The 15,104-nt window shown below is 46.2% G+C and overlaps 1 protein-coding gene across 1 annotated transcript in view; it reads right to left on the minus strand.

The window, feature by feature from the left end:
* LOC120943022 overlaps nucleotides 1–11,661 on the minus strand; it is a 63,765-nt gene extending 52,104 nt beyond the window's left edge. Inside the window, exons 1-6 of the mRNA XM_040356073.1 lie at nucleotides 11,350–11,661; nucleotides 7,116–7,410; nucleotides 5,886–6,089; nucleotides 5,704–5,778; nucleotides 1,332–1,520; nucleotides 1,074–1,236 (exon numbers count right to left, since the gene is read on the minus strand). Of these exons, the coding sequence (XP_040212007.1) occupies nucleotides 1,074–1,236; nucleotides 1,332–1,520; nucleotides 5,704–5,778; nucleotides 5,886–6,089; nucleotides 7,116–7,386 (902 nt within the window). The 5' untranslated portion in view covers nucleotides 7,387–7,410; nucleotides 11,350–11,661. The remainder of the gene's footprint in view (nucleotides 1–1,073; nucleotides 1,237–1,331; nucleotides 1,521–5,703; nucleotides 5,779–5,885; nucleotides 6,090–7,115; nucleotides 7,411–11,349) is intronic.
* Nucleotides 11,662–15,104: the final 3,443 nt, after the last annotated feature.

The following is a 15,104-nucleotide window of genomic DNA, read 5'->3' on the forward strand; positions in this document are numbered from 1 at the left end:
CCCCCGGAGGATTTGGCTGCCCAATGACCAGGCCATTTTCTGCAATTCGGCACTGCGTCGCTTTAACTGACAATTGCGCGGTCGTGCGACGTTGTACCCAAACACAATTGACGTTTTTTTTTCTCCACAAATAGAGCTTTCTTTCGGTGGTATTTGATCACCTCTGCGGTTTTTATTTTTTGCGCTATTAAACAAAAATAGAGCGACAATTTTGAAAAAAATTCAATATTTTTAACTTTTCGCTTTAATAAATATCCCCCAAAAATTTATTAAAAAACGATTTATTTTCTCAGTTTAGGCCGATACGTATTCTTCTACATATTTTTGGTAAGTGTATATTGATTGGTTTGCGCAAAAGTTATAGCGTCTACAAACAAGGGGGAAGTGTTATGGCATTTTTATTATTATTATTTTTTACTAGTTATGGCGGCAATCTGCGATTTTTATTGTGACTGCGACATTATGGCGGACACATCGGACACTTTTGATGCTATTTTGGGACCATTGTCATTTATACAGCGATCAGTGTTATAAAAATGCACTGTGTAAATGAGACTGGCAAGGAAGGGGTTAACCAGTAGGGGCGGGGGAAGGGGTTAAGTGTGTTCTAGGGGGTGATTCTAACTGTGGGGGGGGGGGCTGGGTTACCTGTGACACGACAGTGTCACAGGGAGCAGTAGATCAGTGTCCTGTCACTAGGCAGAACAGGGAGATGCCTTGTTTACACAGGCATCCCCCCTCCCCCGTTCTGCAGCTCCGTGACACGATCACGGGACACCGGCGGATATCGAGTTTGCAGGGCACGCGGGAACGGTCACGGAGAGTGTGGCGGGCATGTGCCCGCCGCACGGCTCCTTAAAGAGGACGCACCTGTACGCCCATTTGCCTACCGCTGCCATTCTGCTGACGTATATCGGCATGCAGCGGTCGGCAAGTGGTTAACTAATTATGGACATGGGTCAGTGGGAATAAGAAATGGCTTTTCAAATGTGGTGAAATTATGCCAGTTTTAGGGGTTAGTGGTAACTTTGACTGTTTGTAAGTGGCCAAGGAAAATTATGCTTTTTACTCACTGCCTTTGATCTATTGTTGGTAACAAAAACTTAAGCTGTTCATAGTGATGGTACTTTTGCCTTGTGGATGACGTTGAACCACTCCCGTTTTCGCTGACTTGTTGTTTATTTTCGTTATGGAAAGAATTCACAAAACGTTCCCATTTTTGGGGCATAAAATTAACTGAAAATACAATTCACCAGTTAAATATTGAAGAAGAAAATGAATGGCATACAATTTAAAACAGCTTAATATGACTGATAATAAGATTGACTTACTTCTTTCCTCTTTTTCTTTGGAATCCAGTTGTTCCCAGTTCTTGATTGCTTTACTTGCTATATCTTTCCATAAAGTCTTCTTCACCATATCATTAGAGCATGGATGTTTCACGTCATATAAGCATGGCAAGGCACGTACCTCAGAGATGAACACTTTAAGATCCAGATGTTTTGTAAAATCTGCCATTGCTGTATAAACAACCATTATTTTAGATTATCTATGTAGTAATGTCCCCCTGTATTGTTTTCAGTGAGTGCAACAACCCTCATGCCACGTACACACGATCGGAATTCGGGCTTTTGGTCGGATGTTCCGACCGTGTGTAGGCTCCATCGGACATTTGCTGTCACGCCCCTAGCGGCCAGCGTAAAAATACAGTTACGATCCGACGGCGTAAAAGACTTACGCCTGTCGGATCTAACAGATATCTATGCGGAACTGATTCTAAGAATCAGGCGCATAGATACGACGGCACAACGCAGAGATACGACGGCGTATCTGGAGATACGCCATCGTATCTCCACTGAGAATCTGGCCCAGAGCATACCTCCCAACATTTAAAAAGTCCAATGCGGGACACACTTGTTGACCGGGGGGGGGAGAGCCCGCAGCTGCTCTCTTTACACACGGCTGCTCCGATCGATGGAAACTACCTACCTCTTCTGGATCTGAGGCACCTCGAGGGAGAGGAGGCAGGTAGGACACTTTCTGATCCTCGGCTCGGACCGGACATCACTGCAGGGAGGAAGCGAGGGAGGAGTAGGAAGTTAAATCCTCCTCCGCATTGAATTATAGAGCCACTCTCTCCTCTCCTGACGTCACTGGTTGCTAGACACAAAGCGGCCCGTGGCTAGCAACCAGTTTGTGCAGGGAGGCAGGGGCCCTTGGTGAGACCCTTGAAGCGGCTCTAACAACCAGTCGACAGGTTCTGCGCGCTGGAGCCAGCGCTACCGCGCTCAGTCCGCCACTGAATAATGTTCTGGCAGGCACTGGGCTGCGGGAATTTAGCCATGATCGCGGGACAGCGGGACTTACTTCAAATCGCGGGAAATTCCCGCAGAATCCGGGACGGTTGGGAGGTATGCCAGAGTGTCACTGTTTTACTCATGTTCTTTTGTTCTTATTTAAGTAAAGCATTATTTTGGTTATCGTGAAGTCTGTGGGCAGCCTATCTTTCAATCTGCAAGATCCTTCCACTTAAAGGGGTTGTAAAGGTTCGTCTTTTATTTTCTAAATAGGTTCCTTTAAGCTCGTGCATTGTTGGTTCACTTACCTTTTCCTTCCATTTCCCTTCTAAATGTTTTTTTTTCTTTGTCTGAATTTCTCACTTCCTGTTCCTCCTTAGTAAGCTTTCCACCATTATCCATGGGGGTTAGTCAGCCAGAACAGCTTACTGAGGAGGAACAGGAAGTGAGAAATTCAGACAAAGAAAACAAAGAAAAAAAACATTTAGAAGGGAAATGGAAGGAAAAGGTAAGTGAACCAACAATGCACGAGCTTAAAGTAACCTATTTAGAAAATAAAAAACGAACCTTAACAACCCCTTTAAGGTAACCCCTTTTATTTGCATAATCTATTGCTGTGTAACGGGATACAGGGATGGACTGGCCATAGGGACTACAGGGAGTTTCCCGGTGGGCCGATGGCTCAGTGGGCCGTTTTTTTAAAACAGAGATGCTGCTTGGAGGACTTTTTGTAACGCCCTGGCAGCGCCCCAGTGTGAAAGCACTCAGGCTTTCACACTGGGACTGCAGCGGAAACGTTTTTCAGTCGCTTTACAGGCGCTATTTTTAGCCCAAAAGCGCCTAAAAAACGTCTCAGTGTAAAAAGAGGTCCTACACTCACCCCCTCTCTTTTACACTCACTCTCTTTTTCTTACACTCACCCCCCTCTCTCTCTCTCTTTCTCACCCTCTCATGATATACAATAATGGATGTAGGGGCCTTTCAGTGGGCGTGATTTTTCGGGGGGGGGGGGGATGGGGGCAGCATTTTATTGAATTAAAGTGGGCCGGTCTGGATGAAGTCCAGGGCCAAATTTTTGTCCCAGTCCAGCCCTGACGGGATACAGTGTTTCCTCACAAGCTACTGAGGTCCACAACTCTCATATTACCAGGTGTGTCACGGGAGGGTTTTGAGCAGTGTCACCTTAAGAGCATTATAGGCCCCCGGGCAATACAGTGCACTGGGGCCCTGTCTACACAATCACGCACAAGAATTTACTGACAAAAATCATTAAATTTACTGGCAGAACCACATTTTTTACTGCCACTGCAAAAAAAATACCTAAAATTACAGTTTTCAGTGCCGAACAAATGTTAGTATTTAAACTATAATCATATAGATGGTGCTATTAGAAATGTGTTTAAGTTAAACAAAAGTAAAAAAAATAAAATGTCTTCATTGACATGAAGGTCAGGTTACTATAACGCAGCCAGCACAGAGTTTCCTCTTACATCAGAGTCTGCAGGATTCCCCCTTACAGTGAAAGGGACCTCTTATGTAAAGGGGAATGCTGCAGATCATGATCTAAGGGGGGAACTCTGATGTTGAGGGGGGCTCTGGTGACCAGAGACCACCTTATATCAGAGTCCACTGCTTTCTCTTTCCCACTTACATCAGGGTCCACATACTAAGTTCCCCCTTGCATTGTAAGGGGGAATCCTGCAGACTCTGATGTAAAGGGGAACCAGAGACCACCTTCCGTAGAGTAAATACACTAAGGTAAGGGGGGTCACTAATATAGGAGGGGGAACCCTTACATCAGTGCCCCCTTACATTTTTGCATTCACTCCCCCCTTATATCAGCAACCCCCCGCACTCGTGGAGGACTGGATCTTCTCTGTGATTTCCGCAAACTGGGCATGGGCAGTTCTAACCCGTCACTCTCCACAATTTTTTACTGGGGTTGCTGGGCAGCTGGTGGGGCCCCCCAGGCAAGCGGGGCCCCCGGGCAACTGCCCAGCGTGCCCAATGGAAAAGATGGCCCTGGTTTTGAGCCACTTTAAGGGGTTGGTCACAGAGCGTAGACCCAATAAAACAACCAGCAGCTCCTCCGGGGGTAGTGCTACAATAACATTCAGTTACAATATGATTAGTGTCGCAATTATATGTGCGATATTATTTTTTCTTCATTTGCTATTTTTTTTTCTCACAAAAGTGGAGTTACCCTTTAAGCACTTGTAGAGAGCAGTAACTGTGTGCAGTACCACTGCTATAATGCTATACAGTAATGTGCTCTGCAAAAGAGATTTTATTTCTCTTAACAGAATTTTGGTAGAGAGGGTTAGGGCCAGGACGCCCTAAGGGCCCTTTCACACGTGCGGACCGTATGTCCGCATTTTCATCCATCCGTTGCGGATGAAAACGGGACATACATTGGTCCCTATGTGATTGTGGGTGTCAGCGGATGACCATCCGCTGACCCCTGTAATCACCCGCCTCCGCAAAGCTCCGCAAAATCGGACGGAAGAAAATCCTATTTTTCTTCCGTCTGGCGGATCAGATCGGGTGAACACGGACATACGGTCCGTGTTCATCCGATCCCCCCATAGGGGAGAGCAAAGGAAAGACAGGGCGGTCCCTGCACAGTGTGCAGGGACCGCCCTGTCAGCCGACGGCTCAGCTGGGATTTTACGGAGGATCCCCGCTGAGCTTGACGGACACACGGAGGTGGATCATTACTGATCCGCCTCGTGTGAAAGGGCCCTTAGGTAGTTGCAATTGACAGACTCAGAGACTTCAATAGGAGGAAAGCCATACAGGGAAACGCATCCAGCAAGACGCCACATCTGCATGTTCAAGAATGCTGTCTGCTATGGCAATAGTCTTTAAAAGTTCCTAATACAAAACATCACAGTTCTATTACTTCCACTACAATCACTCCTTGTAGTTCTTCGGCCCACTGAGAGCTCCCGGTCTCTCTCACTAGACTCGAAGATTCACTGCCACTGAATCCCTTGAGCTCCTCTGATCTTCACTGAGTATCTTCCTCAAGCGTCACCCCCGCTTCTCTGCTGGGTCCCTGGCTTGGCACTCCAGATACTTCTCAAGCTTCACCCTACTGCCTGCTCGCTCCCTGGCTTGACACACAAGGCTGCTCTGCAAGTGTCACCTCCACTGGTTGGGTCCTTGGCTTGATACCCACTGAAGTTTCCCAATTCTTCACTCTCCCCGGGTTGGTGAGAATGTTGCTCCGGTACTTGCTTCAGCTACTCACTGTGGTCCCTGGTAATAAGGTGGATGGTCCCTTTGTGGCAGCAGCTACCCCTCTACCTCCGATCGATCTCTAAAAATTAGCCAAGATGACTATTCCTGGCAAGTACATTTTGGGAGCAACCCTGCCTAAACTCCAGGGTGCTACCTATATTACCTGGATTTTGTTGTTTTTGGGCTGGTCTGGGTCCTTCCTTTCTATTCACACTTTGCTGAATTCTAGGCGAAACTCCTGGAACATGAAAAGAGTGAGACTCAGACAGGGTTTCTGATGACATCAAAAAAATATACAGATCAATGTCATTTCATTGTAATATAATACCGATATGTATCTGTTACCTTGACTTCTTTGTGTCTGGATTGGTCTGGGTCCTCTCTTTGTATTCACATTTTGTCCAGTGTTATGTGACTGTGTTGGAACATCTCCATCTCGTCTTATAAATTTCTTCACTGGGATTCCAGAGCTTGATACAGAATTATCATTCGGTGTAACACCTTTGGAAACCGCGCGCGGCGCCTGCATACCTTTCCTGGCTTCAGAAGCTTTAAAAAAGCACAAAGACACATTAGAATGCCAAGTGACTTTGTCAGCAACACCTAGCTTTAAAATATCTACGGTAACTAATTAAAGCAGTATTAGCCCCCCCCCGCCAAAAAAAAATTTAAATAGTTAAAATGCAGCTTGTCAATTCTGTGTGGCCACTGCATGTAAAAACCCCCATCCCCTGCATATTGAAGCATAAGGGGAGTATCTGGTGGATGCAAAAACGCGGCTCAACCGTGCATTTTTGCCTGGAGCCATAGAGATCCTAGGCAATATCTACCGCCGGCACATCACTTTCGAGCGCAGGATCATTTTTTTGCTATTTTCCTGTAAATTATTATTATCTGCCAGCAAAGTTGCTAGTTTTTTTTACAAAAAATTAAACTGTCATCTGTCTGTCACTGGTGCCTCTTCTGAGAGTGGAGACAGCTCATCCAGCACTGCAATCTATGCTTGCCAATGGCAATCTCCTCATTGTAACCAGGGCTCAAGTCCTGCAGGAACGTGTGGGAACGGAGTTCCTGCACTTTTTTTACAGCAGGAACTCAGTTCCCTTTGCAGGACTAGAGCAGCCGAGCCACCCGAGCCAATTCTTCACTAAGCGGCGATGCCCAGCTTAAATCTTTAACCCTTGTACTTAAGTGGCAGCTGGTGCCCCCCCCCCCTCCCATGAGAGATGGACAGCCTCCATACCTCTGTCTTGCCCATCCCCTCCTAGAGCTGAGGAGTGCTGGATGGCTGAGCCGGATGATGAGCCATCCCTGTAGTGGCGGCTGGTCTGCTCCTGCTTCTCCCGGGGCCGCTCATCTCCTCCCTCCTCCTCCTCCCCCCAGCACCCTCCAAGACCACCCTTTTTTGAAGGCTATTAGAGCCTCTACCTTTAATCACGTGATTAAACCCCCCCATTGGAATCCTTGGTCCAGCGACCTGTATACAGATCAGTGGGCCAGATGCATGGACACCCATGCGCCCTATTGGACAGGTGCCACTGTACACAATATACTGTAGAATTGTATCTTACATACCTTTCTTAAGTTCTCTCTGGATCGATGTCCTTATCTCATTTTCTTTTAGTGCTTTAAGGATCCCCATGATGGTTCCTGGCCCAAGTCTTTCAGTGTACCACCGGAAGATTGACTCAACAATGTCCTCCACAGTTTTATTATTAAGATTTCTCATCTTAGGGCCTTCAACTCCACCTGAAGGCTTTTTTTTGCAAAGAGCCATCTTAAAATCTCTCCATCCCGACTCTGTAAGCCTTTTAAGATGCTTTGCAATTATTTCTTGCTTGTCCATATTTAAGATGGGAGGCGCTGAACTCTGCCAAAAAAAAAATATATATATATAGTAAGATTGGGGTGATCAGACTCCAGAGGTTGGTGCGTTTTTAGTGAGTACGCCAGTCCAGAACTGAATTTTTAAGGGCCTGGTATCCCGCTTTTATTTAAAAGCACAAAAAGTTCACAAATACATCAGTAGCCCTTACAGGTGGGTTCCACCATTACTGTATCTTGCATACTCAATACTTTAGCCTCCTGGCTTTCATTCTTGCCATCCGGCTGTTTCAGGCCTTTAGCCTAGGCCTTAGGTCTGCTCCTCAGAACAAACAGGGACAGATTCTCAAAAGAGATACAACGGCGTATCTCCAGATACGCCGTCGTATCTCTGAGTCAGGGCGGTCGTATCTATGCGCCTGATTCTTAGAATCAGTTGCGCATAGATTTCTATTAGATCCGACCAGCATAAGTCTGTTACGCCGTCGGGTCTTAACTGCATATTTACGCTGGCCGCTAGGGGCGTGTATGCTGATTTATGCCTAGAAATATGTAAATCAGCTAGATACGCGAATTCACGAACGTACGCCCGGCCGACGCAGTACAGTTATGCCGTTTACGTTAGGCTTTTCCTGGCGTAATATTTACCCCTGCTATATGGTGGCTTACATGCGGCGTACCAATGTTAAGTATGGACGTCGTTCCCGCGTCGAATTTTGAATATTTTACGTTGTTTGCGTAAGTCGTCCGTGAATGAGGCTGGACGTAATTTACGCTACGCCGCCGCAACTTACGGAGCAAGTGCTTTGATAATACAGCACTTGCCCGTCTAAGTTGCGGAGGCGTAACGTAAATCGGATACGTTACGCCCGCGCAAACATACGCCGAACTACGAGAATCTGGCCCACAGGGTTTCCTAGCGTTAAGCTCTCTCTTAGCTTACTCCTGATCAGCGCCTTGCTGCTCAATCACCAATGACATCTGCCTCCTGCAGACATGCATTGCTCTGGCTGCACCCATGCAGCATCTCTGACTCCTCTCAGAGGAATGGGAGTCCACCTGATGATGGTGACAGGAGGGCTGGTTTTCAAAACAGCCCTCCTGTCGGTTGGGATACGTGAGAATATGTTTAACCACTCAACTACCAGCTGCCGTCAATTGACGGCGGCAAGGTAGCTCAATTGTTCTGACCGGACGTCATATGACGTCCTCGTCTTTTAAAGCCGCTAGGGGGCGCACTGGGAACACAATGCGCGATTGCCCAGTAACTGAGCAGGACCATGGATCTCTGTGGGTAAACACAGAGATCCACGTCCTGTCAGGGAGAGGAGACGGATGCCGTGTCCCTTGTACATAGGGACACAGATCGGTCACCTCCCCCAGTCAGTCCCCTCCCCCCACAGTTAGAATCACTCCCAGGGTACACATTTAACCCCTTCCTCACCCCCTAGAGTTAACCCCTTCCCTGCCAGTCACATTTATACAGTAATCAGTGCATATTTATAGCACTGTTCACTGTATAAATGTGAATGGTCCCAAAAATGTGTCAAAAGTGTCCGCTATAAGGTCGCAGTTCCAATAAAAATCGCAGATCGCCGCCATTCCAAGTAAAAAAAAAAATCATATAAAAAAAATCATAATTATGTTCCCTATTTTGTAGGCGCTATAACTTTTGCGCAAACCAGTCACTATACGCTTATTGCGATATTTTTGTTTTTTTACCAAAATTATGTAGAATACGTATCGGCCTAAACTGAGAAAAATATATATATATTTTTTTTTAAATTGGATATAAAGCATGACCCCACGTAAATGACGTCCAGCCCCATTCACAGACGAGTTACGCAAACGACGTAACTTTTTAAAATTTTGATGCGGGAACGACGGCCATACTTAACATTGTTGCGCCGCACTTAGGCCAGTAGATACGACGTCGTAACTCTGAATCTGCGCCGTTGTACATTTAAGTGTATTCTCAAATTGACATACACTTAAATCTAGCTAAGATACGATGGCGGGCGCCGTCGTATCTTAGCTGTCTATTTAGGCCGGCCGCTAGGGGGCGTGTACGCTGATTTACGCCTATTTACGAACGTACGCTTGCCCGTCACAGTAAAGATACGCCGTTTACGTAAGGCGTTTTCAGGCCTAAAGTTAGTCCACCAAAAAGCTGGCCCAGCCAATGTTAAGTATGGACGTCGGTCCCGCGTCAAATTTTTAAATTTTTACGTCGTTTGCGTAAGTCGTCCGTGAATGGGGCTGGGCGTCATTTACGTTCACGTCGAAACCAATGAGTCTTTGCGGCGTAATTTGGAGCATGCGCACTGGGATACGTCCACGGACGGCGCATGCGCCATTTGTTCAAAACGTCATTTACGTGGGGTCATGCTTTATTTACGTAAAACACGCCCACCTCTTCCCAATTTGAATTAGGCGCGCTTACGCCGGCACATTTACGCGACGCCCCTGTAACTTAGGACGCAAGTGCTTTGTGAATACAGCACTTGCCTCTCTAACTTACGGCGGCGTAGCGTATATGAGATACGCTACGCCTGCCTAACGTTAGGTACGTCTTTTTGAATCTAGCTAATAGTCACTCATTTGAGAACATTTCTGCTCCTTTGAATCTTCTCATCACTCCACTTTCAAAATGTTACTACTACCCGTGTTTCCCTGAAAATAAGACTGTGTCTTATATTAATTTTGGGTCCAAAAAATACACTAGGGCTTATTTTCAGGGGATGCCTTATAAAGTTCCCTGTCTTCTCCCCCCTGTCAGGTCAGGAGTCAGTATTTTGACAATTTAATACCCCCCCCCCAAAAAAAAACATCTTAGTTAAGATCCTTATACAATTCTGTGGTCTGTTTTATAGGGGGATTGTGCTGGTGTCAGATGCAGTGTGTCTTCATTTGTGTCAGTTTTATAAAAAATACCTTTTTGTACAGGGGGCTCATGTGATCTTCCTCTGCTCTTCTCCGCTCGGAGATCCCAGGTGACGTCACCCTGCTCCGAGAACTGCAGAGGGAGGAGACGCAGATGTCAACCGGGAGAAGAAGAGAAGAAAGGAAGAGCCGCGATCCCACTGACGTCAGCCCGCTCCGAGAACTGCAGAGGGAGGGGCCACAGACATCAGCCGAGAGGAGCAGAGAAGAGAGGAAGAGCCGCCATCCCAGCTGATGTCAGCCTGCTCCGAGCACTAAAGAGGGAGGGGCCGTCAGCCGGGTGGAGAAGGAGAGGAGATGATCTTTGGTTATATCTGGCTGCTATAAATGGGGTATTTTACATGGTGCTGTTGCAGTGGACCTGGGATTCAGTTACAGTATGGACCTGGGATCTCTTTCCAAAACGGATTACAGCCTTTTTCATTAACTTTACTAGGGCTTATTTTCAGGGTAGGGCTTATATTGCAGCCCTCCCTGATAAACAATATAGGTCTTATTTTCGGGGTAGGGCTTATTTTCGGGGAAACACGGTACTAGAAAATGGAATGAAGGTTCTTAAAAGGAAACAATTTCCCCACTATTCATGTTCTGCTGGTACATCTTGTATTCCCCTCACTTTCTGTCTGAAGCCTCCTACACACGACTGGTTTTCCTGCCAGGAAAACTGCCAAGAGAGCTTTTGGCTGGGAAAACCGACCGTGTGTATGCTTCCTCCCAGTTTTCCCGAGAGGAAAACGGCTGGGAATCCCAGCGGGAAAACCTCTCGTGTGTACACGGGGAAAGTTATCAAGCACGTTCTCGGTTTTCCCGTCGGGATTCCCGGCGGAATTTGTATCGTGTGTACAGGGCTTGAGACATCAGTGACCACGACAAATAAAGAAGATGAATCTCCCCGGTGGGGATACAAACATCAGTTTAAAACCCAAGAGGGGTTTCAGCCTTCCTATACTCCATCCCAAACAACAACAAACATGTGTTGGCCTTACAGTACATACATACTTAAAATGTATATGTAAATGTAAACAGCAAATTGTGTACTCACCTTCCTCTAAAAGCGGAGACGGCTATTGTACTGTTAGTTTCGTTTCTCCTGAGTTATAATCACGGAGCTCTAACCTGTTCTGCTGGTAGTTTGAATTTCTGGCTCACCCTGCAGTGTCATGGAAATGTCCTGTGTAATGCAGCCAATACGAGTACAGAAGGAAACGATAAGACATAAAGAAGTTACATCCGCAGGCAGTTTATTCCATAACACACTGTAAGGAATGAAGGTCTAATGTCGCGTACGTACACACAACTGTTATTCATGTCATGGAAAAAAACAAAGTTTTTCTCGACGTGATTCCTCTCAAGCCTGCCTTGCCTACACACGATCGTGATAAAAAATGCTCTAGCAAAGCGCAGTGACGTACAACACGTACGACGGCACTAGAAAGGGGAAGTTCCATTTGAATGGCGCCACTCTTTGGGGTGCTTATGCTAATTTCCCTTCTCATAACTTGCTTCTGAGCATGCACGTTTTTTTCCCCCTCGTTAAAGCCTACACACAACGTGAAAAACGATGAGAAAAAATAGAGCAGGTTCTAAATTTTTAACGGACATTTTTCTCGTTGAGAAAAATGCTCTGGAGCCTACACACGATCGTTTTTCACGACAAATTAAAAAAATGGCATTTTTTTCGTCATGAAAAACGGTTGTGTGTAGGCTTTAACGAGGGGGAAAAAAACGTGCATGCTCAGAAGCAAGTTATGAGAAGGGAAATTAGTCTGACTTCAGCAACGTGTATAACACACTGTTAATGGTATTAAAGGACCAGGATCAACCAGTTTTTTTTATTTTTTGCACTTTCCCCACCTTCCTGCCCAGGCCAATTTTCAGCTTTCAGTGCTGTTACATTTTGAATGACAATTGCGTGGTCTTGTGGCACTGTACCCATATGAAATTTTGATAATTTTTTTCCCACAAATAGAGCTCTCTTTTTGCGTTTTTTTATTTTTTGCGCTATAAACCAAAGAAGAGCGAATATTTAAAAAAAATATATATTTCTTCCTCAGTTTGGGCCCATACGTATTCTTCTACATATTTTTGGTAAAAAAAAAATCGCAATAAGTGTATATTGATTGGTTTGCGCAAAAAAGTTATAGCGTCTACAAAATAGGTTATTGATTAATGGCATTTTTTTTATTACTAGTAATGGAGGTGATCTGCAATGTTTATCATGACTGCAACATTGCGGCGGACACATCGGACACTTTTGACACTTTTTTGAAACCATTGACATTTATACAGCGATCAGTGCTATAACTAGCCACTGATTACTGTGTAAATGTCACTGGCAGAGAAGGGGTTAACACTAGGGGGCCATCAAGGGGTTAAATGTGTTCCATGACTGTGTGTTCTAACTGTAGGGGGGATAGGAGTGACTAGGGGAGGAGACCGATCAGTGTTCCTTTAGACTAGGAACGCACAATCTGTCTCCTCTTCCCTGACAGGACGTGGATCTGTGTATTTACACACACAGATCCATGTTCCTGCTCTGTCATGAGCGATCGCGTGTGCTCGGTGGACATCGCGGCCGCCGGGCACACGCATCGGCTCCTTGGTGACGCGGCAGGTGTGTGCGTGCGCACCCCTATGCCAGCGAGAAGCCAAGGACCGCATATGACGCCCGCCCGGGATGAGAGAACCACCTTCCAGACGTCATATGACAATTTGCAGGATGGTAAGTGGTTAAAGAGACCCTGTCACCAGACTATTTATTTCAACAACAATCACCCCATAAGATTTTATGTACATTTAAAAGATAAGTTCATCTTTAGAACATTTTACACCTATATTAGGGTTTAACATGTAAGATGTTTTAGCATTTTCCAACTCATCCCCTTAGATCCCCTTCCTTTGACAGTAGGATGAGGTTACTCTCCCCAGCAGTTGCTGTCACATTCAAAATCAGCTCGGCTATGCAGGGCTCCACCCCTATCCCCACAGCCATGTCATTCATTCACAGGTATCTGCAAATTAATAAACTACAAGTCCTGTCTTCCACTACTGCAGATGGACTTGTAGTTCTCAATGAACTATGAGTGCTTTGATCAGCACACTCAAAGTCCACTGACATTTCCTGAAGCTTTCTAACAGAAAGCCCTCTGAAGATACAGGCAGAAACCCGGAGGACGTGTCTGCAGGAGCCTGGCATTGCACATGTCATCCACTGATTGCAGGTGCAAGGCTTTACAGCAGTGGTTCTCAACCTGGGGGTCAAATGATGATTTGCCAGGGGTCACCGAATCCTGGGCTGTTCCTGAAGCCCGCACCACTCTCCCAGCCAGGGGAGAGAAAGAATAAGAGAAAAAACAAGAAAGGAGAGGGATGGGGAAAAAAACATTAGGATAGCGAGCGGTAAAAGGGAAAAAGAGGAGAACAAGGAGAAAGAGTGCTACATCCTAAAATGTACCATATGAGGTTTTAATACCGTACCAGTGGAGGGGACTCAGGGAGCGCTAAATTTTCCGTGGGTTTGGGGGCGCAGATTACTTGTCTTGGGTGCTGACAACCCATGCTACGAAAATAATTGTACTGTTAGGGGTCCCCACAACTTGGGAAATTTTATTAAGGGGTCACGGCACTAAAAGGTTGAGAACCACTGATTTACAGGCACCTGTGGGCAAAAATAACACATGCATATCTTGTCCTGCAAAAGTAAGTACAATTTTTATTTTTCCCTATACAGTAGATGAACTTATCATTTAAAGGGGTTGTAAAGGTACAATTTGTTTCCTAATAAGCTTCCTTTACCTTAGTGCAGTCCTCCTTCACTTACCTCATCCTTCCATTTTGCTTTTAAATGTCCTTATTTCTTCTGAGAAATCCTCACTTCCTGTTCTTCTGTCTGTAACTCCACACAGTAATGCGAGGCTTTCTCCCTGGTGTGGAGTGTCGTGCTCGCCCCCTCCATTGGACTACGGGAGAGTCAGGACGCTCTCTACGTTGCAGATAGAGAAAGGAGCTGTGTGTTAGTGGGCGTCCTGACTCTCTGGTAGTCCAAGGGAGGGGGCGAGCACGACACTCCACACCAGGGAGAAAGCCTCACATTACTGTGTGGAGTTACAGACAGAAGAACAGGAAGTGAGGATTTCTCAGAAGAAATAAGGACATTTAAAAGCAAAATGGAAGGATGAGGTAAGTGAAGGAGGACTGCACTAAGGGAAAGGAAACTATTTAGGGGGGAAAAAAAATTGTACCTTTACAACCTCTTTAAATGGGTGTTCCAGCCTTTTTTTAAGTTTATTAAAAGTCCGCAGCTACAAAAAGTGTAGCTGTTGGCTTTTAATAAACAGACACTTACCTGCTCCACGGTTCCAGCAACGCGCCGGCCGGGGGTCCGCTCCTCGCCCCCCCTCCCCGGCCGGCGTCTTCATTCCTAGTGTGGGCACCTGGCAGTGACAGCTTTCGGCTTCACGGCCGGGCACCCACTGCGCAAGCGGGAGCGGCACTGCGCATGCGTGAGCGGCGCGGCGCCGTCCGATTGGACAGGCGCTCGCCTACAGGGAGGGGCTGCAATAAGGCGATTAAGCTATTCGCCTTACCAGCCCCTCGGCGGAAGGAGGAAGTGGGACAGGAAGTCCCACTCCTCCTGACCCCCCCACCCCCCCCCCCCCAAAAAAAATTACATGCCATAATGTGGCATGTAAGGGGGGAAGGAGTGGATTAAGCGGAAGTTCCATTTTTAGGTGGAACTCTGCTTTAATGTATTTTAAGCATCTTTCTTCATTCCTACAGTATGTGTAGACATCCAAA

This window comes from Rana temporaria, chromosome 6 (genome assembly GCF_905171775.1).
Source record: "Rana temporaria chromosome 6, aRanTem1.1, whole genome shotgun sequence".
NCBI classification, from domain to species: Eukaryota; Metazoa; Chordata; class Amphibia; order Anura; family Ranidae; genus Rana; species Rana temporaria.